This window comes from Gracilinanus agilis, chromosome 2 (assembly GCF_016433145.1).
Source record: "Gracilinanus agilis isolate LMUSP501 chromosome 2, AgileGrace, whole genome shotgun sequence".
Taxonomy (NCBI): Eukaryota; Metazoa; Chordata; class Mammalia; order Didelphimorphia; family Didelphidae; genus Gracilinanus; species Gracilinanus agilis.
The window spans coordinates 177,457,947-177,481,410 of NC_058131.1; the positions used below are offsets into that span (position 1 = coordinate 177,457,947).

General features: G+C 36.2%; 1 protein-coding gene across 1 annotated transcript in view; it reads left to right on the forward strand.

Annotated features, from left to right (window-relative positions):
* GREB1 (growth regulating estrogen receptor binding 1) overlaps window positions 1-23,464 on the forward strand; it is a 160,277-nt gene that overhangs the window by 127,555 nt on the left and 9,258 nt on the right. The window contains exons 24-28 of the mRNA XM_044659545.1: window positions 9,925-10,086; window positions 13,946-14,150; window positions 15,294-15,468; window positions 17,848-18,066; window positions 20,068-20,203. Of these exons, the coding sequence (XP_044515480.1) occupies window positions 9,925-10,086; window positions 13,946-14,150; window positions 15,294-15,468; window positions 17,848-18,066; window positions 20,068-20,203 (897 nt within the window). The remainder of the gene's footprint in view (window positions 1-9,924; window positions 10,087-13,945; window positions 14,151-15,293; window positions 15,469-17,847; window positions 18,067-20,067; window positions 20,204-23,464) is intronic.

Here is a 23,464-nt window from a genome sequence, read left to right on the forward strand (position 1 = left end):
AAGTAGGTGTTCAAGAAAGGTATAATTTGCCCAAAAAAGTGGTGAAAAATAGAGGATTTGCATCAAGGAGCTAATTGTTCATAGGATTTGTTTTTTAAAATATATTTTATTTATTTTGTTAAATATTTCCCAATTACATTAAAATTTTAACCTCTTTTTTAATAATTTTGAGTTCCAAATACTCTTCCTCCTTTGCTCCTCCACCAGCCCTTGAGAGGGCAAGCAATGTATTGTAAATTATATATGTGAAGTCATGAGAAACTATATTGTTTTTTACATTGGCCATGTTACAAAAGAAAACACATCCACACACAAAACAAAAATAAAGTGAAAAAGGAAGTTTCAGTCTTCACTTGAAGTTAACCAGTTCTCTTTCTCCAGGTAAAAAGCATTTTTCATCATCGGGCCTCTTGGGTCACTGTCCTGATCATAGTAGCTTAACAGCTGATCATTGTATAATATTGCTATATACTGTTTACAATGTTCTCCTGGTTCTACTTTCTTTACTTTGTATCAGTTCATATAAAACTTCCTAGGTTTTTTTTATAAAAAAATCCAGCTCTCATTTCTTACAATACCATAATATTCCATCATAATCTTATCCCCTTATTGTTCAGCCAATTGATAGACATCCTCATAGTTTTAAAAACCAACTTTGCATTTTGTAAGAGGCAACCTACAATAGTTGATAGAGACCTGGTCTTGGAATTAGGAATGATAGGGTATAGAATTCCTTTAGTTCATCCCCTTCACAACTGTGGTGTGGAGTGAACACATAGGTAGTAAATGCAGGAGTTTCAAACTTAGGTACCTAGGTTCCCATTCAGCCTCTGATACTTAATAGCTGCTTCTCAAGTCAGTTAGCCTTCGTCAATCCCAAATCCACTCCTATCTACTAAGTCACAGAAAGTTGGTTGGTGAAGGGAGTTCCCATGTTAAGAATTCCCAGAATTCTGAAATCACAGATCCTTTTTGTATTAGATGTATATTCATGGGACTTGTGTCTAGTCAATGAAATGTAGTATGTTATCATAGAATCTAGAGCTGAAAGAGTCCTTAGAGATGACTGAATCATAGTTCTGTAGTATCAGAGATTTAGAATCAGAAGGGACATTAAGGCAAGGAAATTAAGACCCATGGAGGTTAAGTTACTTGAACAAGGTAACACATGCATTAGTGTCAGAGGAGAAATTTGAATACAGGTTCTCTGACTCCAGAGCTAGTGTTCTTTCCACTCTACCATGCTGTATTTTTCACTTTTGATTTTAGATGAGGAAATCAAGGCTAAGGTTAAATAATTTAAATAAGGTTGTATAGATACTAAATAAGTGCTCAAACTCAGATCCTCTGAATCCAGATCTAGTTAGTATACTTTCTATCCCTCTCTTCCTCCATCACACCTCCTTATATAGTGTTATTTTAAAGCCATTGAGGAGAAGTCATATCATTCGCAATTTTTTTATATCTTATGGATTATTGAAGAGTCATAGGACATAGAGCTAGAAGAAACATTAAGGATCATCTAATCAACTCTCCTCCCCTTTTCTGGCTGAGGAAATTTGTGCCATAAGAAGTGAAATGACTTGTTCAAGGCAAATTAGTGGGAAATGGAGAGATTTAAATTTAGGTCTTCTGATTCCAAATCTAGTGTTCTTTTCACTGCACCATGATTTCTACTTGCTCCATAATATTGCAATGAATCTGTGCTACTGTGAATCCTGATAGTGAACCAGAAATGATATTCTACTATGAATCATAGTATTACAGAGACCAGAGAAGGGACCTTAGAGATGACTTAGTTCCCCTGCAATTTCCCTGAATTTTTCATTAGGTTACCACAGTTTATATCACATGTGTGCATGCATGTGTGTCACACATATGTCTATATACTAGGCATAGTATCTTGGTTATGTCATCTTGTGCCACATAGATAAAATTATTCTTTCTTTTTTTTTCTTTTTTTAAAAAATATTTAATTTTTTTAGAAAAATGTTCCATGGTTACATGATTCTTGTTTTTACTTTCCCCTTCACCCCACTTCAAACCACCCCCAGATCCAAAGTGCATTTCAACTAGTTTTAACATGTGTGATCAATCAAGACTTATTTACATATTATTGATAGTTGCATTGGTGTGGTCATTTCGGGTCTACATCCCCAACCATGCCCACATCAACCCATGTGTTCAAGCGGTTGTTTTTCTTCTGTGTTTCTATTCCTGCCGTTCTTCCTCTGAATGTAGGTAGCGTTCTTTTCCATAAATCCCTCAGAATTGTCCTGGGTCATTGCATTGCTGCTAGTAGAGAAGTCCATTACATTTGATTTTATCACACTGTATCATTCTCTGTATACAATGTTCTTCTGGCTCTACTCTGTTCACTCTGCATCAATTCCTGGAGGTCTTTCTAGTTCACATGGAGTTCTTCCAGTTTATTATTCCTTTGAGCACAATAGTATTCCATCACCAACATATACCACAATTTGTTTAGCCATTCCCCAATTGAAGGTCATACCCTCCTTTTCTAGTTTTTTGCCACCACAAAAAGTGCAGCTATAAATATTTTCATACAAGTCTGTTTATATATGATCTCTTTGGGGTACAAACCCAACAATGGTATGGCTGGATTGAAGGGCAGACAGTCTTTTAGAGCTCTTTGGGCATAGTTCCAAATTGCCATCCAGAATGGTTGGATCAGCTCACAACTCCACCAGCAATGCATTAATGTCCCAATTTGGCCGCATCCCCTCCAACATTCATTACTTTCCCCTTCTATCATTTTAGCCATTCTGCTAGGTGTGAGGTGGTACTTCAGAGTTGTTTTGATTTGCATTTCTCTAATTATTAGAGATTTAGAACACTTTTTTCATGTGCTTATTGATAGTTTTGATTTCTTTATCTGAAAATTGCCTTTTCATGTCCCTTGCCCATTTATCCATTGGGGAATGGCTTGATTTTTTATACAATTGATTTAGCTCCTTGTATATTTGAGTAATTAGACCTCTGTGAGAGTTTTTTGTTATAAAGATTTTTTCCCAGTTTGTTGTTTCCTTTCTGATTTTGGTTGCATTGTTTTTGTACAAATCCTTTTTAATTTAATATTATCAAAATTTTTTATTTATATTTTGTACTTTTTTTCCAACTCTTGCTTGGTTTTAAAATTTTCCCTTTCCCATAGATCTGACAGGCATACTATTCTATGTTCACCTAATTTTCTTATAGTTTCCTTCTTTATATTCAAGTCATTCACCCATTCTGAATTTATCTTGGTGTAGGGTGTGAGATTTTGATCTAAGCCTAATCTCTCCCATCTTGTTTTCCAATTTTCTCAACAGTTTTTGTTAAATAGTGGATTTTTGTCCCCAAAATTGGGCTCTTTGGGTTTATAATAGACAGCCTTGCTGACGTCACTTACCCCAAGTCTATTCCACTGATCCTCCCTTCTGTCTCTTAGCATGTACCATATTGTTTTGATGACTGATGCTTTATAGTATAGTTTAATATCTGGTACTGCTAGGCCATCTTCCTTCACTTTTTTTTCATTATTTCCCTTGATATTCTTGATCCTTTGTTCTTCCAAATGAACTTTGTTATAGTTTTTTTCTAATTCAGTAAAAAAGTTTTTTGGTAGTTTGATAGGTATAGCACTAAATAAGTAAATTAATTTGGGTAGAATGGTCATTTTTATTATGTTAGCTCATTCTACCCATGAGCAATCAATGTTTTCCCAATTGTTTAGATCTAGTTTTAATTGTTTGGAAAGTGTTTTGTAGTTGTGTTCATATTATTCCTGCCTTTGTTTTGGTAGATAGATTCCTAAGTATTTTAAATTGTCTAGAGTAATTTTAAATGGTGTTTCTCTTTCTACCTCTTGCTGCTGTGATGTGTTGGAAATATATAGAAATGCTGATGATTTATGTGCATTTATTTTGTATCCTGCAACTTTGCTAAAGTTGTTGATTATTTCTATTAGCTTTTTAGTTGATTCTCTAGAATTTTTTAAGTAGACCATCATATCATCTGCAAAGTGTGATAGCTTAGTCTCCTCATTGCCCATTTTAATACTTCAATTTCTTTTTCTTCTCTAATTGCTACTGCTAGTGTTTCTAGTACAATGTTAAATAATAGAGGTGATAGTGCGCATCCTTGTTTCACTCCTGATCTTATTGGGAAGGCTTCTAATTTATCCCCATTGCATATGATGCTTGTTGATGGTTTTACTGTTTATTATTTTTAGTAAAGGTCCTTCTATTCCTATACTTTCCAGTGTTTTCAAAACGAATGGGTGCTGTATTATGTCAAAGGCTTTTTCAGCATCTATTGAGATAATCATGTGATTTTTGTTTGTTAAATTGTTGATATGGTCGATTATGTGGATGGTTTTCCTGATGTTGAACCATCCTTGCATTCCTGGTATAAATCCCACTTGATCATAATGAATAACCCTTGTTGTCATTTGCTGAAGTCTTTTTGCTACTATTGTATTTAAGATTTTTGCATCTATGTTCATTAAGGAGATTGGTCTTTAGTTTTCTTTGTCTGCTTTTGATCTACCTGGCTTTGGGATCAGTACCATATTTGTATCATAAAAGGAATTTGGTAGAACTCCTTTGCTTATTATATCAAATAGTTTATATAGTGTTGGAATTACTTGCTCTTTGAATGTCTGATAGAATTCACTTGTGAATCCATCTGGTCCTGGGGATTTTTTCTTAGGGAGTTCTTTGATGGCTTGTTCAATTTCTTTTTCTGATATGGGGTTATTTAGGTATTCTATTTCTTCTGTTGTTAATCTAGGCAATTCATATTTTTGTAAATATTCATCCATCTCACCTTGATTGCTATATTTGTTACCATATAATTGCGCAAAATAGTTTTTAATGATTGCCCTGATTTCCTCTTCATCAGAGGTGAGGTCTCCTTTTTCATCTTTGATAATGATGATTTGATTTTCTTCTTTCCTTTTTTAAATTAGATGGACCAGGACTTTGTCAATTTTGTTTGTTTTTTCAAAGTACCAGCTTCCAGTCTTATTTATTAATTCAATACTTCTTTTACTTTCAATTTTATTGATTTCCTCTTTAATTTTTGTAATCTCTAATTGGGTTTTTAGCTGGGGATTTTTAATTTCTTCCATTTCTAGTTTTTTAATTTGCATGCTCAGTTCATTTGATCTTTGCCCTCTCTAATTTGTTAATATATGCATTCAAGGATATAATATTCCCCCTGGAGTACTGCCTTAGCTGCATCCCACAGAGTTTGGTAGGATGTCTCATCATTGTCATTCTCTTCAATGAAATTATTGATTCAGTGAAATTCTATGATTTCTTCTTTAACTGACTGGTTTTGGAGAATCATATTATTTAATTTCCAATTAGTTTTTTGTTTGCCTGTCCATATGCCCTTAGTAATTATTATTTTTATTGCATTATGATCTGAGATGGTTACCTTTATTATTTCTGCTCTTTTGCATTTGTTTGCAATGCTTCTATGCCCTATTACATGGTCAATCTTTGTGAATGTACCATGTGCAATTGAAAAGAAGGTGTATTCCTTTTTGTCCCTATTTATTTTTCTCCACATATCTATTAATTCTAATTTTTCTAGGATTTCATTCACTTCTCATCTCTTTTATTTTATTTTTTTGTTTGATTTATCTATATCTGAAAGAGGAATATTTAGATCTCCCACTAGTATGGTTTTACTATCTATTTCCTTCTTGAGCTCAGCCAGTTTCTACTTTAGGAATTTGAATGCTATACAATTTGGTGCATACATGTTGAGTACTGTTATTTCCTCATTGTCTATACTGCCTTTCATCAGGATGTAATTACCTTCCCTGACCCTTTTAAGCATATCTATTTTTACTTTGGCTTTGTCAGGAATCATGATTGCCACTCCTGCCTTTTTCCCCTTATTTGAAGCCCAAAAGGTTTTGCTCCAGTCCTTGACCTTAAACCTGTGTATGTCCACCCGCCTCATATGTGTTTCCTGTAGACAACATATGGTAGGATTTTGGTTTCTAATCCACTCTGCTATTTGCTTCTGTTTTATGGGCGAGTTCATCCCATTCACATTCAGAGTTATAATTATCAGTTGTGCATTCCCTAACATTTTGGTATCTTCTCCTAGTTCTACCCCTTCTTCTTACGTTATTCCCTTTTAAACAAATGGTTTCTTTTAGACCATCTCCCTTGTCCTCTCCCTTGATTTACTTCCCTTTCTACTCCCTCCCTTATTATTCCCCTATTAGGCCTAATGAATTCCCTCCCCCCTCTCCTCCCCTCGCTTTTTTGACCTCCCCACTCCCCTGCTCCCCTTGGTTAATCCCTTCTGACTTTCTCAGTACGGTTAGATAGAATTCTATATCTGAATGGATATAGCTACTCTTCCCTCTCAGGATTAATTCCGCTGAGAGTAAGGTTTAAATAGTACCTCTTAATACTCTCTTCCTCTCCTTATTCATCTCCTCCCCTTCCCATGCTCTCTTTGTGTGTAAGAGAATATCCTATTTTTCTTATTCATTCAAGTATCTCTTGGTGTCATCTACTATTCACCCGCCTCTCTTTTACCCCCACTCTGTCTTATCTTACACCATTTAGTGCTCCAACCTCTCCCTAGAAGAATAATTCTTCTAATTACTATAATAGTGAATAAAGCTTTTGAATATTATACATAACATTTCTCCATATAGGAATACAAATAATTTGATCTTATTAAAGTCTTTATAGAGGCAAATTTAAAAATAAGTGTTTTCTTTCTTTCCCCTCTGTTTCTTATTTAACTTTTCATTTTTTTCTTGGTTTTTGTGGTTGGATATCGAACTTTCTATTTAGTACTGGTCTTTTCTGTGCAAATACTTGGAAATCTTCTATCTTGTTGAATGCCCATACTTTCCCCTGGAAGTATATAGTCAGTTTTGATGGGTAGGTGATCCTTGGTTGTAGACCCAGTTCTTTTGCCTTTCTGAATTTCATATTCCAAGCCTTGCTGTATTGTAGTGTAGAGGCTACCAGATTCTGTATGATTGGTGCTCCTTGATATTTGAATTGTCTCTTTCTGGCTTCTTGTAAATTTTTTTCTTTTACTTGGAATCTCTTGAATTTGGCTATTATATTCCTGGGGGTTGTCTTTTCAGGGTTTAGTGTAGAGGGTGATCTATGGATCCTTTCAATGTCTATATTGCCCTCTTGTTGTAGAACTTCAGGGCAGTTTTGCTGAATAATTTCTTTTAGTATGGCATCCAAATTTCTATTAATTTCTGATTTTTCAGGAAGACCAATGATTCTCAAATTGTCTCTTCTAGACCTGTTTTCTTGGTCTGTTAACTTCTCATTGAGATATTTCATGTTTCTTTCTATTTTGTCAGTCTTTTGAGTTTGCTTTATTAATTCTTGTTGTCTTGTGAGATCTTTGGCTTCTAATTGCTGAATTCTACCCTTTAGAGACTGGGTTTCAGCTAAAATCTTTTGGTTTTCCTTTTCAGTCTGGTCTATCTGGTTTTTCAAGGCTTCCAGCTGGTCATTTCTGGTCTTCAATTTGCTTATCAATTCATTTGATTTCTGAGCCTCACTTTTCAGTTGTGAAATTCTGGCTTTTAAACTGTTATTTTCTTGCCAGATCTCTTCTGTCTTTCTTATGATCTCAGATTTGAACTCTTCAAGATCTTGTGATCCATTTTCATTTTTTTTTCGGAAGGTTTGGATGTCTTTAATTGTTTGTCCTCCTCTGTTTTCTTGGGTTTTTTTTCTGTGCAGAAGTTATCAAGTGTTAGAGTTTTTCCTTTGTCTTCTTGTTTATTTCTTGGGCTTTGCTTGGCATCATAGTGCTTTATCTGCCAGAAGTCTGAGTAAGGCAGTCTGATTCTCTTTGTATGGAGTTAGGGAGCAGTTTTTGCCTGAGCCTACTTTGTGAGTCTCCTGGTTTCTCTGGGGACCCTCCTGGGGTCTCTGGTCTAGCTCTTTTCAAGGTCAAGCCCCCGTGATCCTAGCTGGCTGCCCAGAGCCTGGAACTTGGCCCATGCTTGCTCCTCCATCTGAGATTTTCCCCTGAGTCTGAGCACACTAGGTGCTGCTGTTGCTTCTCTCAGCCCCACTCCCGTGTTCAAGGTCTGAGTTTTCCAGCCACCTGGGGTTTCAGGTCTTGCTGCTCTCAGGGGCAATCTTCTAATGGTGCCAGTTAGCTGTCAAGGAGCTAGATTTTGTGCCCCCTTTGGCTCTAACTCTGGAGCACAGCCTCTGCCTCTGGTACTGTGGGTGGGGTGGGGGAGGGGTGATACACTTGTGTTTTGGTGGGAGCTATTCCCCCCCCCCCCTTATAGCGTGGAAGTGCCCAAATCCCATGTACCTTTGATACTGTGCCCTATTGTGGGATCTCTTCTTTCATCTGAATTTTGTTTTCTTGTCCTTTGGAGGTATGCTATGTCTGTTTGTAAGGAGAGAAAGTTGCCCTGCCTCTACTCTGCCACCATCTTAACCCGGAAATGCTATTCTTTCTTTCATGTGGCAGTGTTTCCAATTTTTGAAGAAAATTTCCCCTACTACATCTGTTTCTCAGTTTATACCTTCCAAATTTCAATGGATTCTTTTATGACATGATTTCCAGTATCTTCACCCATCCTTATCATCCCTTTACACTTGAATTCAAGTGCCTAGAAATGAAAAGAACAATCTATATGCTGTCTGGCCAGGGCAATGTAAAATGGGAACACTGTCTCTTTTGCTCTGTATGCTGGTTATGTTGCAGGTAAGGAAATATTTCTTATGAGGGCAATTAATCCTCTTTTAAAGTCCTTTTTGTTAATGCTTCCTCATGGTTTGGAAGTGAGACTAATTTCTTGAAAGCTAATCCAATGGAGCATAAGCCCTAGAAAGTCCTGTAGAGCTAGAAATGAGTTCATGAATAGAAACTAGGAAACAGATGATGTGGTTGTCATCTGAGGAGCAAGCCAGATAAACTCTGAAGTTCCTCACTTGGTTATCTGCAAGGTATTGCAAAATTGGAGATCAGAGCAAGCAATAGGAAAATGTACTAAGTTGCAGAGATGTGATTTGTGTTAGTGAAGGGAATATGCACATCTGTGAAACCAAAGTTCCTTGAAGCACTGAAGAAAGGTGATTTAAATACTTAGACTAAATCATAAGCTGGATTGACCATTTAAGTGCGAGAATACAGTAGACAATATTATGGCTGGTTGGTTTAGGAATGGAGCTTTATGTCCTTCAGTTTAGTATCTGTGTCTTATAGATCATTAGGATTCCTATCCCCAGTATCATGTTCATGGCAGAGATTTAACAAATATTGATTGATTGGGGTCCTTTCATGCTTTCACAAATTATTCAGGAAATAATATCAATTTGGATTACAAGTCACTTAAAAAAATAAAAATATTTTCCAATATGAAGTTGATGAAATAAATACTTTGCTGCTAAAGCAGCCAATATAGGTGGAAGATAGTGGTGACCATTGTCTTGAAGGGATGGGAGATTTCTTGATGTCAACAGAGAAAATATATGATTAAAATGAAAGTTGACTGTTGCTAGTTATATGTAATGGGATAAGTTGATCCTGATATGGTAACTAAAAGATGGAGTATCTCTACCTTGTGCTTATCATCCCGAAATTTTGTCCTTGTATAAGGGGAATAAGAAAGGGAGTGGTGGGGAGGGGAGTAATATATGGCATAGAGAAGTTGGGGTGGTGATTAAAAGATCCTACAGAGAAGTAGGAGGGGAATAAAAAGGGTGGTGGGGGAAAGTGGGGGAGTGATTAAAAACCATAATTTTGATCTGCTGTTCATAGGATGCCTTCATGTGAAAATAATAACCATCACAGGATAGTGATGGCCACATGTGGTTCTGTGTTCTGTTTAGAAGTAAGGTTGGGTTCTGATGATAAGATCTGTCCTTTCCCCCCCTCAAATCCCAGCTTTATGAGTCCACCCTGCACGCCTTTGCCTTCTCTTACTCCATGCTAGGAGAGGAAATCCAGCTTCACTTTATCATTCCCAAATCAAAGGAGCACCATTTTGTCTTCAGCCAACCAGGAGGTCAACTGGAAAGTATGAGATTACCACTTGTTACTGATAAGGTAAGTGGATGTTCTGATATGTAACTATGTAGACCAACTCTACTCTCTGGGCTTGTGGCAGAATGGATTTTATTGTCTAATAAGAAAAGACTTTCTTCAGTCAGTGGCACATGGGCCAACATATGCTTTTAGAGGAGAGAGGTTTAAGGTGGAAATAATGAGATGGAGATAATTGGCTTCTCATATTCAATCTTGAATCAATATAGAACATTTACTAGTACAAGGCAGTGTGAGTGATCTGAAGATTAATTAAGGTATACCCCCTGCCATCAAGCCAAGTAAAAGAAGCAAAAGAGCCACAAATATACCAAGAAAATACTATAACTTTTTTCAATTATATTTTTGTAAAAATTGGTGACTTCCTCCGATATTTCTCCATAGCACCCATGTAACACTGAGTGCTTGAAAACTATGTTGGCAGAGTACAAGATCCTTCAAGGCTGGAAAATCTTCAGATGGGGCAGCTAGTTGGGGGCATTATTGGTTCTAGAATCAGAAAGAATTAAATTTAAATCAGGTCTCAGACAACTTTCTAGCTGTGTGACTCTGGGCAAAGTAACTTAATCTGTCTCAGTTTCATCTTTGGTAAAATTGGGATAAATATAGCACATACCTCCCAGAGTTGTTTTTAAGGATCCAAAGAAATAACACATGTAAATCCCTTAGCAAACTTTAAAAATCCTTTTTAAGTGCCAGCTTTAAATGTCTGTCCAGATTCTGGTTGTGGGCCTGCAATCCAAAGATCAACCTAGCCTTCTCAGAGAATCTCATCACCTGGCTATCAGGGGAAGCATTTTTGGTCATAGTCACTCATTAAAACATCTCGTCAGGTGCAGAGTGTTTGGGATCTGAAACAATTCAGAAGGAATGATATCTTTTACTGATAAAATCTTGTGTCCTTTAAGCATTAGAGTAATATTATAATACATTTCAGAAGAAAGAACTTTATTGGCCTCTTTTTTTGTTAATGTCATTCTTCATCTTTGTATGCCTGATGCCTAGCATAGAGAAAAATCTTCATAAATGCATATTGATTGATTGGAAATTTTTATTATTTCTTCTTTCTTCTTCATTGTCCTTAAATAATCTTTTCTTTGGAGGCTTTGCCATGACAGGGGAGGTTATATGGGATTCTTAAAAACCCCAAGTCAGCAAAGTAGATCCTACCAAGCAGGTATAAAAAATATACAAACTATGAAAATATAGGTGTATATTGAAGAGGGTTTGATGTTGGAAAGAGTGACAGACCTGGTTTGAATGTTTGTTAACTCCCCTCTCAATACTCTACTTTTACTAAAGACAACAGAGGAGGTTTCTCTGGAATGGTGGACGTCCAGAGAACAGGAGCTGGCCCTGGTTGCTAAAGGGAAGGTTTTCCTATTTGGAGAGGTGGGTGGTAACGCTGGTTGATCAAGCAGGGACCCTCTCCCTACAGAAACCTCCCCACAGCCAATGTCAGCATCACAGAGGGTGTTGCTCAAAATGGAGTCTGAGCAAAGCAGCTGCTCAAAACCCTTTCCCCCTCTTCGCCCTCGTGTAATGACTTCTTGATCTGACTGCATTTATTTTGAGATGAACAAGGTAGCTGGAGAAGGGAGAGGATAGAGGAATCCAGGGGGGATAGGTTTGAGGGACAAGGAGACCCTATTTGGGGTTTCTTGTTTTCTTCAGCTGAGCCAAGATAGCTCCACTCCAACTTAACTATCTTCTTCTTATCTAACTAAAGTCTCTCTCCTACCTTAACCAGTGGCAATTGTCCTTCTTGGGAAGGTCAAGGTATGGAAAGGATCCTCAGGGTGACCCTCTGAAGTAAGGGATCAGCCCCTTCTCAGCAGGGGTAGTTGTTCGTTCTTCCTCTAGTGGAGGCTCTCCAACTACAGGATCCTTCTTTCTCTTCTGGACAAGGGAAAATGGAGGCAAGCCTTTTCCACAAGTGGGAATCTAGAACTCCAGGACTTTGCTCCTCACCCGACAGAGTTCAGTGAGCCAAGCCCTTTCAGTTAACAGTTTTTCCCATAACCCTCTTCTCCCACTCCAACTGTCACTGCCTGTCCCATCACATTCCAACCGCTGTCTCCATCCATCTCAGTGGGCTGAAGTGCCAAAAGCTTGATTCAGTTTTCCTTTCCACACTGGTAAAAGGTTTGTTTATGAGTATATGCACTAAGGATCAGCTTAGTTAGTTCATATGAAGGCTAGTTACCAGTGGCTGATTTCTTTTTCTATTAGAAACTCATGAAATGTCTACTAAGGCAGAAAGGAGTTGTGATCAGCATCAGTGGAGGGAAATAATCATGAAGAAGAAAGTTCAGATCTTTAATGAATTCAGTGAATTCTTTTGGATAGTCTGAGGTTTGGCCATTGGAAAGAGGAATTAGTTCCAATCTCCTAACCTTTTACCAATTGATTAACTTTTCTTTCATTTCTTTAGAAAGAGGTTTGTGGGGAGTCACAAGAGAAACATCCTTATAATCATCCACATTATTTTGTGCCAGGGGTTTGGTTTACAGATTATGAAGTAGATACAGCTTTTGTTTTCAGTGGAATGTGAAGCATTTTTGGGGAAAGCACTGTGGTCCAAACTGTTAACTGCTAGGATGAAAGTTGATAATGCAGTAAGCAAGTAAGGTGTAGAAAAATCACTGGATTTAAAATTTAGCACGATGCCTTGCACATGATAAATGTTTAGTAAATGCTTAGTGACTTGTGAAATTCAAAGTTAATTCCTGGTCTCAAATGAATCTCAAGTCTGATACTGATATATTAAAACACTTAACTTCTTTGGGTCTCAGTTTTCTCATCTGTAAAATGAGATAGTTGAATTAAATGAACATTAAACTTCTTTCCAATTCTAAGTCCTGTGATTCTATATCATCAGGGACTAGTTAGTTGCTTTTTAGTTGTTTCAAAATTTGAACAGATAAGGGTGTGGCTTCCTTTGAAAAGATAAAGTTCAAAGTTTCTGTAACCTATACCTTTACTGAGATTAATCCCTTTATCCTCCTTTTGAGTCCTTATAAAGAGAGAGTGAACCAATTCAATAGAGTTCTTGATCACTTCCACCAGAATGGAACATAGACTAATTGGGTCTTACTTGGTTTTGAGGTTCAATTTTTTGGAAACCAGGTATCCTTTAGTGTAGTGCTGTCTTCTAGACATTTTGCCTAATTATCAACCAAGTAAAGTGATTTACTGAAGTAAATAAACAAAAAAAGCACTTGATTATAAATAGATCTTGTAGCATGGCACTCAAGATGTAGTCTGAGAATTCATAGCATTTGTATTTATTGTATGTATTTATAAAAGAAATGAACATGCTTTCAATCAAAAATGTGTTTTATCAATAACATATATACAGCATTACAGCAGGTGCTATGAGGAATATAAAAGAAATAGCAGCTAATTAACTGCACTTAAGGAGCTTACAATCTATTTGGAGATGTAAGATCTAAATGCAAGTAGGAAAGAATACATCCTTAGTTACATACATGAAGGAAATAGTAACTTATAGCGAGAAGAATACTTGGCAGTCATCTCACCAACCTCATTTTTTGGCTGAAGAAATTGAAATCTAGAGATTTATAACTTATTCAAGGTCTCACATTTAATTAGAAGCACTGATGGGACTAGAATCCATAATTCTCAACTTTTAGTTCAATGTTTTTTCATTGTGCCGTATTACTTTGGACATATAACAAGTGAATATGTTTATACAGATTTAATGGGTATTAAAGAGAGTGAGGAAGTTGTTATGGCTGACATCTAGGAAAATACAAGTTGAATGGGGTTAGTTAGAGTGTAGGACATTTTAAGCTTCTATTTTCGATTTGAATAATCTGGTAAAATCATTATTTTACAGAACCAAGAATTTATAAAAAGTCCTACTTTCACTCCAACCACGGGTCGTCATGAACATGGACTCTTTAACCTATATCATGCAATGGATGGTGCTAGTCATTTGCATGTTTTAGTTGTCAAAGAATATGAAATGGCAATATATAAGAAGTATTGGCCCAACCATATTATGCTGGTTCTCCCAAGTATTTTCAATAGTGCTGGAGTTGGTAAGTAGAAAGAAATAATGTTTATATGCAGTAAAATTCCATAGAAAGAAGAGGGGGACTTAAAAGAATAGGGTAAGGAGAGAATAGTTGGAAGTTTATCCCAAGCCATTTACTCTTGGCATTTGGAACTCTTTCTCCGTTCTCTAGTTCTTTCTTTCCTTATGGGTATTCCAAGCTTTGTATATGGTTTAACTGATGATAATAACAATAATAGTAACACTAATAATTGATACTTAAAATAAATGAATATTTAAAGATCTATCTGTCCATCTGTCTATCTATATCTGTGTATCTATCCATACATACATATAAAGACCTAACATTTTTTAAGGATTACAGAGTACTTTTCTCACAATAGCCCTGTAAGAGAGATAGTATAAGTATTATTCCCATTTTGCAAATGAGAAAATGAAGGTAAAAGAATTTAAGTGACTTCCCTAATTTCACTCAGTTAATAAGTGATGCTTCAAGATTACTAACTGTTACTGGGGCAGAAAGAATTCAGAACAGAATCAGAAACTTTTCCTACCGACTATTTTATAGTGTTCCAGAATCAGTCACAGAAACTTGAAAGGAATATCAGCATCTCTCTAGTCCTGTACCTGAAAGGAATCCCCTTCCAAAATTAGTCATCCAGCCTATGCTTACACACTTCCATTGAGTAAGAATGTGCCACCTCTTGAAGTAGCCCATTATATTTTTCATAGCTCTAAGAAGTTTTTCTTGACATCAAATTGAAATTTGCTCATTGGTAAACTCTAGTGTTGGGAAAGATATCAAAAGTAATCCAATCCAACCCATATACAGGCATAAATCTTCTTGTCTTTGTTTAAAGGTTTCCGGTTAAAAGGAAGTCACTGTGAAGCAGTCCATTTTTAATTTGCTCTCCTAATAATTTTTTTTATTGTATTAGTCTCTCCCAAGGAAATAACAGGTAGATCAATTAAGAAGTAGCTGTACATGTGAGAGACTGTTATGGTATAGGAGAATTTACAGTAGGTTTTTGTTTTTGTGGGAAGGAGCTTCAGATCAGAGGAACTCCTGGGTGGCAATTAGCATCTATATAGATGCCATAGATAAAATATATCAATGAGGACATGTAAAGGACATGAGTTTTGTAACTCCTATGGATTTTGATTTCAGGTGCAGCCCATTTCCTAATAAAGGAGCTATCTTACCATAACCTGGAACTAGAACGGAACAGGCAAGAAGAGTTGGGCATCAAACCTCAAGATATATGGCCCTTCATTGTCATTTCAGATGACTCATGTGTTATGTGGAACATGGTGGACATTGATAGTGGGGGAGAAAGGCGGAGGTAAAAACAGTCAACATCATTTATACTTACTCTTCTATAATGAATCTTGTTTTAAACATACACATTTAGTAAAATTAATTTTTAATTGTTTCTGGAAAAATTTTTATCTATACTTTGAAGAAGGTAAATGCTGTTCTATTTTTGAAAAATTTCCCTTCTATAATATTAAGAACTTAGCATCCCAAAGTGGGATCTGGGTATTAATTTCTGCTCATATTTGCATTATAGAAATGAGCCTCTTTATATAGTTTTTATTTATATAGTTAAGCTCCTTTAACAATGAATACCATTAAAAAGAATGGTTCTAACAAAGTTTTTTTCCATGTTCCTGTTGACTGATCTCTCCCAAAATAATGCTTTTCAGATTCAGTTTCAATTAGCATTGACACTGTCACTCTTCCAAAGAATAAATCACATTTCATCAACTTTAAGATTTACAACAAATTTAAAAAATGACTTATAGTGTTATGATTATTATTCCTATTTTACAAATGAGGAAACCTACTGCTCAAAGTGCTTAAATGGTTGACCAAGGTCACATAGCTAGTAAGTGTCAAAGCAAAGATTCAAATTTATGTTTTTCTGGTTCCAAGTTCAGTTTTCTTTCCACTACAATTTGAATTGATGGTTTATTGTTTGTGTTCCAGTTAGGGAGAAGACAGCCAAACTCTTTTCCAGCTTTCAGATATTAATATGAATAAGAGAATTTCACATCTCAAGAGGCAGCATGCTATAATCAATAGAAAGCCTAGTGTTGGAGTGAGGAGCCCTACCTTTGACACATAGTGGTTACAAGACTCTGGGCTCAAGTCCCACATTTTACATATAGTGACTATAGGACCCTGAGGAAGCCACAACCCCTCTGTCTTCTAGGCACTTTCCTAAGAGTTGCAGAGAAAGTGCCAGATTGCATTGGTAGAGAGAATTTCTCATCTAAGAATTCCTTATTCCTATGAAATCACATTCTAGAGTCTCTATTTCTATTTCAGACCTAGAAGGAAATGTAGAGATCAGAGTCCAAAACTTCTCATTTTTTTGATGAGGAAAATAGAGGCCCAGTGACTGGACATAATTTACTCAAGGTCACAGAGATGATGAATGGCAGAACTTAGACTAGATACTAGGTTTCCAATTTCCTATCCAGTTGCTGTATCTATCATGGAGGCAGTTTGGCATGGTGTCTTGAAATGTGAATTGAAAGTGTGACATTCAGCTCTATGTGTATGAGTCATAACTTTGAGCAAATCTATCTCCCTGATTCTCAGTTTGCTCAGAGGTACAAAGGATCTGGAAGGAAAGCCATTGGTAAGCCCTAAATAATCATATAAGTATAAACAATTATCATCAGATCAGGATACCTCCACTCAGGTTCTCTCCTGTATCTCACCTCAAACATTTGTATCACCTAAATTCTCAAACCAGTCAAACAAAACAACTTTCTGCTCCCCATATGCATCTTCCTACAGCTGAAAAGTCTTTATTATGAGCTAGGTAGCTCAGTGGATAAAGTGCTGGATAAAGTCAGGAAGATCTGCAATCAAATTCAATCTCAGATACTTGCTAGTTATGTTATGTGACCTTGGGTAAATGTCACTTAACTCATGCCTGCCTCAGTTTCCTTAATGGTAAAATGCAGATAACAATAGTACTGACCTCAAAAGGTTGTTGTGAAGATGAAATGAGATCCTATTTGTAAAGCACTTAGCATAGTGCCTGGCATGTAGTAGATGGTCTGTTAATGCTAGCTATTATTATTATCCTTTGAAACCTTTCTCAAAGGCCACCTCCTCCATGGAACCCTTCCTGACCTTGTAGTCAATAATGACTTTGCCCTTTTGATATTACCTAACTCTTTTCTTTCTGCCTCTTCAGGACACTCATCAAGAAATATTTGTATTATTATGTTTATATCTTATCCCCTTACTAGATTGTGAGTTCTACATTTGATTGTAGGCTCCTTGAGGGGAGGGAATGTTTCATTCTTTTATTTGAACCTTTCACTTACCCCCGTGCCTGCCATATAGTAGGTGCTTAATACATGATTATCAATTGAGAGGAGGGTTCAAATTTCATCAAAACTTTATGTTTCCCACAGCAAAATGCTTTTGTATGCAGTAGGTGCTTAATAAAATGTTGGTTTGATTTGATTTGCAAGTTCAACAATGAATCCATTTTAGTCAAGTTTCATTACTTAAAAAAAAAGTTCCAAGGAATCTGTCATAATAGAATTTAACCTGTATTTATTTGAAGTGGGAGACTTTACTTCCTAGGCTATTTTGGTCCAGTGTTGTAGACAGTACTATAAAAAGGATTGTGCTTTTATTTGCATGTTGGTCAAGAGGAAGGTTTTTTTTATCTCTTCTCTTTTTTACCTTGCAGTGATTATACCTGGTCTGAAAGGAATGTTTCTTTGAAACACATCCTGCAGCACATTGAGGCAGCTCCAAATGTCACTCATTATGCCCTAATTGGGATGCGGAAGTGGTCTAGTAAAACTCGGAGTGGGGAGGTTCAGGAACCTTTCTCCCGCTGTCATATCCATGACTTTATAATCCTCAATGTGGATCTGACACAGAATGTACAGTATAACCAGAATCGGTAAGTTACAGACCCAAGAGAAAGCCAGTTATCTAATTCAACCTGTCCTTGGTAGTCATTCTGACAATCTCTTTTTTTCTCTGATTGGTATCCATTTGTTGACTCACTGATAAAGGTGCCAATGACTTGAGGTGGGTGTGCACTTGGCCTAGAGGAATTCATAGGATTCTGAGTAGGAAGGTATTTTAGAGATGACCTGAGACAGTTCTCTTGTTTTAAAGATGAAGAAACTAACGTCAAAAGGCACATGGTAATGTGGTAGCTCTGGACTTTGAATCATAAACCAAACTGCTCTACTGCTGAATACATTGCTCTTTTCTATCATGCTAAGATAGTATTTTTATCTCCTTTTTTCTTTTGATCTGCAGCACCAATTTAACTTTAGCAATGGTATATCTGTTACCAGATTAAAAACTGAAAGAAAAAAAATAAACATCTACTAAGTACCCACTGTGTAAAAGGTAATATGCTAGGCTTTGAGGACTTACTGAGATCTCTCCAGTTCTTTGATTGTTTCAATGGCTTCCTATTTCTTATCATATAAAGCCCAAACTCCTTCATATAAGCCCTTACGCATTCCGTTGTTTTTCTGCTTTCTAGTCTTTCTCCATTACTTTCGGCCATGCACCCTATGCTAAAGGGAAACTAGGCTCAGAACTAACCTTGGAATATGAGTCAGGTTTTATCATCTCTGTATCTTTTTTTTTAAACCATTACCTCTCATCTACAATATTTTGTATTGATTCCGTAGATCTGACAGTCTATGGCAGTATTGGTGGACCTTTTCGAGATCACATGCCCAAACTGCAACTTCAAATTGCCTCCCTGCATTACCCCTGAGAGTGGAGGCATGAAGTGCTCACAATGGGCAATTGGACAAAGGGGTGGGACATGTGAAAAATCTCCTTGGGTGCTATGGAGAGGGGGAATGGAGCAGCCCCCTCTGTGCTGCTGGAGCATATGTGCCACACCTTTGCCAATTTGGGACTATGAGATACTGCTATTCTCAGGGCTCTTGGATTTGGGGTCTTAGGCTGTCTACATCAAGGTCTGGGAGAAGATGATGGACCATGTGGTTGTGGTAGTTTGACCTGTCATATGCTACTCCATCTCTCTCATTAAGGTGTCTTGCTGTCAGGCAGGCTAGCTCACCTATTCTACTAGTGGCATTTAAATGGGGATGGTTGGCCACTTATCCAAATGAGGACTGGGTGGGAAGCAAGACTAGTGACTGGGAGGAGAGAGTACTGCCATTTTCAGTGAGACCATCTGCCACTAAAATATAAGCCCCTGAAAGCAAGGACTGTCTTTTCTATTTGTATTTCCATAGTAGTTTTATGTAAATCTTGTCATGGTGACTTCAGTTTTAATTGATTTCTTTTATCTGTGATCTCAGTATCACATCATTGAGCACCAAATGGTATGGTCTTATTTTTATTTTTTAAGCTTAAAATATGATTTTAATGGTGTGGAGAACTCAGTGTGGAAACTCTCTCCTGCTAAGAGAGTTGCTTGGAGCACTGAGATGTTAAGTCACTTACTTATAGTCCCACAGCTCTTACGTGAAAGAGATGTGCCTTAAAAACAAGACCCACTATGACAATGATTTTCACTGTAATCTCATAGTCCAATCTGAGTATTTCATTTATACGTGTCTTTTCTCCTCAGCATGCATGACAGAGCTACTTAGCCACTCAACATTGGCTTTATCATCTAATAGTATTAATAATATTTATACTACCTTCCTCATAGAGTTATAGTGAGAAAAGCAAACTATATAGATTTTAAAATGGTATATAAATCATTTATTATTTTCTCCTCTCTTTCTCTCTCTCCCTGACATAGTGCTGATCAGATATTAGCTTCCCCATAAAAAAAAACCAAATAAATCTATATATGTATATATCTGTGTATGTATAACATACGTGTGTATGTACTTTCTTGATTGAATGCTGTTTAACTTTAAGTGTGCTGATTGAATTTTCTTCCTTCCCTGATTAGATTCACCTGCGATGATGTTGACTTCAACCTGCGAGTCCACAGTGCTGGCCTCCTTTTGTGCCGATTTAATCGCTTCAGTGTCATGAAGAAGCAAATTGCTGTTGGGGGCCATAGGTCCTTCCACATTAAATCCAAGGTGAGGGAGGGAGTGGCTGCCATGCCATTATTTCAAGCTCTCTGAGTCCTGCACATGAAGTCCAGCTTTATCAAATACTTTGCAACTTAAATTCTTGGAGCCTCAGTGCCTTCATTTGTAAAATAGTGATTTTAACATCTGCTTTGCCTTTCTCACAGGGCTGTTAGAATAATATGGATGATACATATGATAGACTTGGAACAATAATAAGTTGCCATAGAAATATAAATTATTTCTGTAGAGATATATGTTATTATATAGAAACAATAATAACATTCCACTAAAGTCACACGTATCCTCTTAGATACCTCACCCTTGAATTGCAGGTAGCTTTGGACTGTGGAACACTATCCTGGCAAGGAAGAAGCTTTACAATATATTGCTTTAAGGATTTCTAAGATGGTAAACTTAAAGTTATTTAGTCTTTTGTCTGTGGGCAGCCTCACTAAGCTCAGAGAGAACTATTACTAGAAGGCTGGCCACTAAGTGATGAATTGTTTTAGCCACATCAGTTTACTAAGACCATATGCTAATTTATCATGATGCCATTCATCAAGTGTAACTAAGACATAAAGGGTCTATAGTCTGCAGCAATGGAAGGAGTCCTTACCAATAAAGTAAGTGATCTTTTATGATCATCATGATCATGGTCATGATGTACTCAGAGACTTGCAGAGATGGAAGGAGGAGTAGACTTTATTATTTACATGTAACTATGGCTTGATTTTGGTGTCAGATAAATAGTATTCTGCTGTACACAATTGTTTGAAGCCTTGTGAGTTTAGAGTTTCTCTTGGCTTTTAGAGAAAGATGCTTGGCCTGGTGGATTTTCAAACAAGTCTTTATTTTCACTTTTTTTTCTTTAATAATGTTTTCTTTTTTTCCCACTCACTTACACTTAAAATTTATTTTGGCATTTGTTTTCTAACATTTTGAGTTCCCTGTGCCATCAACTAGGTAAATCAGGAGAGGCTTCATTGAGAAAGCAGATCCTGGTGGGCCTTAGAGGAAGAGGAAAAATGTCAACTGGCAGAAATGTGAAGGGAGTATTGTTTTTGAGTATGAGGAATGAGCTGAGCACAGGAATAGAGAAGAGGCAAGAGAGGGTAGGATGAGACTGGGAAATAGTGAGTAGATTAGTTTGTCCAGTGTCAGTAATAAAAGAAGCAATGCAAAAACAATGTAAGATATTTTTTAAACCCTTACCTTCCCTCTTAGAATCAATACTTTGTATTGGTTTCAAGATAGAAGAGTGATAAGGGGCTAGGCAGTGTGGGCTAAGTGACTTGCCCAGGGTCACACAGCTAGAAAGTGTCTGAGGTCAGCTTTGAATCTAGGACTTCCTATCTAGGTCTGGCTCTCAATCCGTTAAGACACCCAGCTGCCTCCAATGTAAGGTTTTAATAGGGCAAACCTTCTGAATTTAAAAAGTACTTTGTAAAAATAATTCCCAGTACTTTTGTCACTCTTTTTCTATTGAGTAATGCCACTCAAACATGATCATCAATACTTTTTTTCTTTTCTTTTTTAACTCATAATTTCTTTTCCTTTTTAACTCATAAATATCTTTACTGCAATTCATATCATCAATACTTCTCTGGTATATTCATTTTATTTTATTCTTTTCCTTTTTTATTGAATTTTATTTTTTAAAATTACATGTAGAAACAATTTATGAGAATTGTTTTCTGACATCTTATGATTCAAATTCTCTCTCTCCCTTCTTACCCAGGCAGTAAATAGTCGGATATAAATTTTATCAGTACTTTCATATAATACATATTTCCATATTCCCTACGTTTTGACTGCAGACACATATTACATTTACAATAAAAATTCATGAAGGAAATAAAGTAAAAAATGATGTGCTTTGATTTGTAATCATATTCTAAAAGTTGCTCCTTTGACTGTGGCATTTTTAAAAATCATGAGTGTGTTGTGATTATCTTAGAACCTTGTTTTGTTGCTAATAGTTTATAGGCCTTCATAGCTGATCATTGTACAATACTTCTGTTACTATATACGCTGTTCTCCCGGTTCTGCTCACTTCATTTTGCATCAGTTTATATAAATCCAGGTTTTTCTGAACTCACCCCTCTACATAATTTCTTATGGTGCAATATTTTTTCATTAAAACCATATACCAAGAGTTTGTTCAGTCATGCCCCAAATCAATACCAAATTTTAATTAATTAAATTAATCACTGTTTTCACATGAAGATAAAGACATTTTCAACTAAGTTGTATTCCTCATGCAAACTCTATTTTCAAAGTACTGTTTGACCCTTTTGCAAAGCCTGGTATTATGAAGATTATATCCTAGTAATGTAAATGGAACTTTGTATTGTATTTCTTAGTATTGAGTTCTCAGTTCATCATATTGCTTATAATAATGAAGGAACTCAGAACTATGGGGAGGGCCAGTTGATAGACAACTGTAATGAATTCACAAAATATTTCTGAGCATGATCTTTCCATGGGTTCATTATTAATCTTCTTAGTGGCAGAAATTAAATGGATTTTCTCTGAAAGGTACAACTTGGAATCACTGGAATCTAGGCAGGTCAGACCTTTCTTCCCTGACATCAAGATGACCAGCATTGGGTCTGGTCTGTTTATAAGCAAAAGACATTAGGTTAAATATTAAAGCTGTTGTTCTTTTATAGGGAAGAGAGGCGAGAGGTAGGAATACAAGCTGCTAATATAACATGATTCTAAATGTAGGCTATAACTCCTAGACCCAAAGCTGGCTGGCATGAGACTTGAGTGTGGTCCACATTTCCTGCCTTTTAAATGCACAGTGATGATTTATATGAGAAGACTGGGGCCAAGGAAACAATAACAAATGTGTTGAAAATAGAGAGCAGTAATAGTACAAATGATAAAACAAAAACTTTCACAGTAAATATGTGTTTTATATTATAATTTTACAGTGGATAAATATGCTTTCTTTGTTTCATAGCTTAAAAATAAGTTTTCTATAGATAAATGATATATTGATATGATATTTGTATGTACTTATTGATATAATCATATATGATGTCTAATATATAATTTATATACCACAGCCAACTTAGAATGTATATAATATTTCTATATATGAATAATTTATACCACAAAATAAATAATATATAAAGGTACTCAGAAACCATTTTCACCAGTCAATATTTTATATCCTTGGCAAGTAAAGAGATGTAATAGTCAAAAGCAACACCATTCCAAAATAGAGGCATAATTATTAAACACTGAAGAACAAGGAAT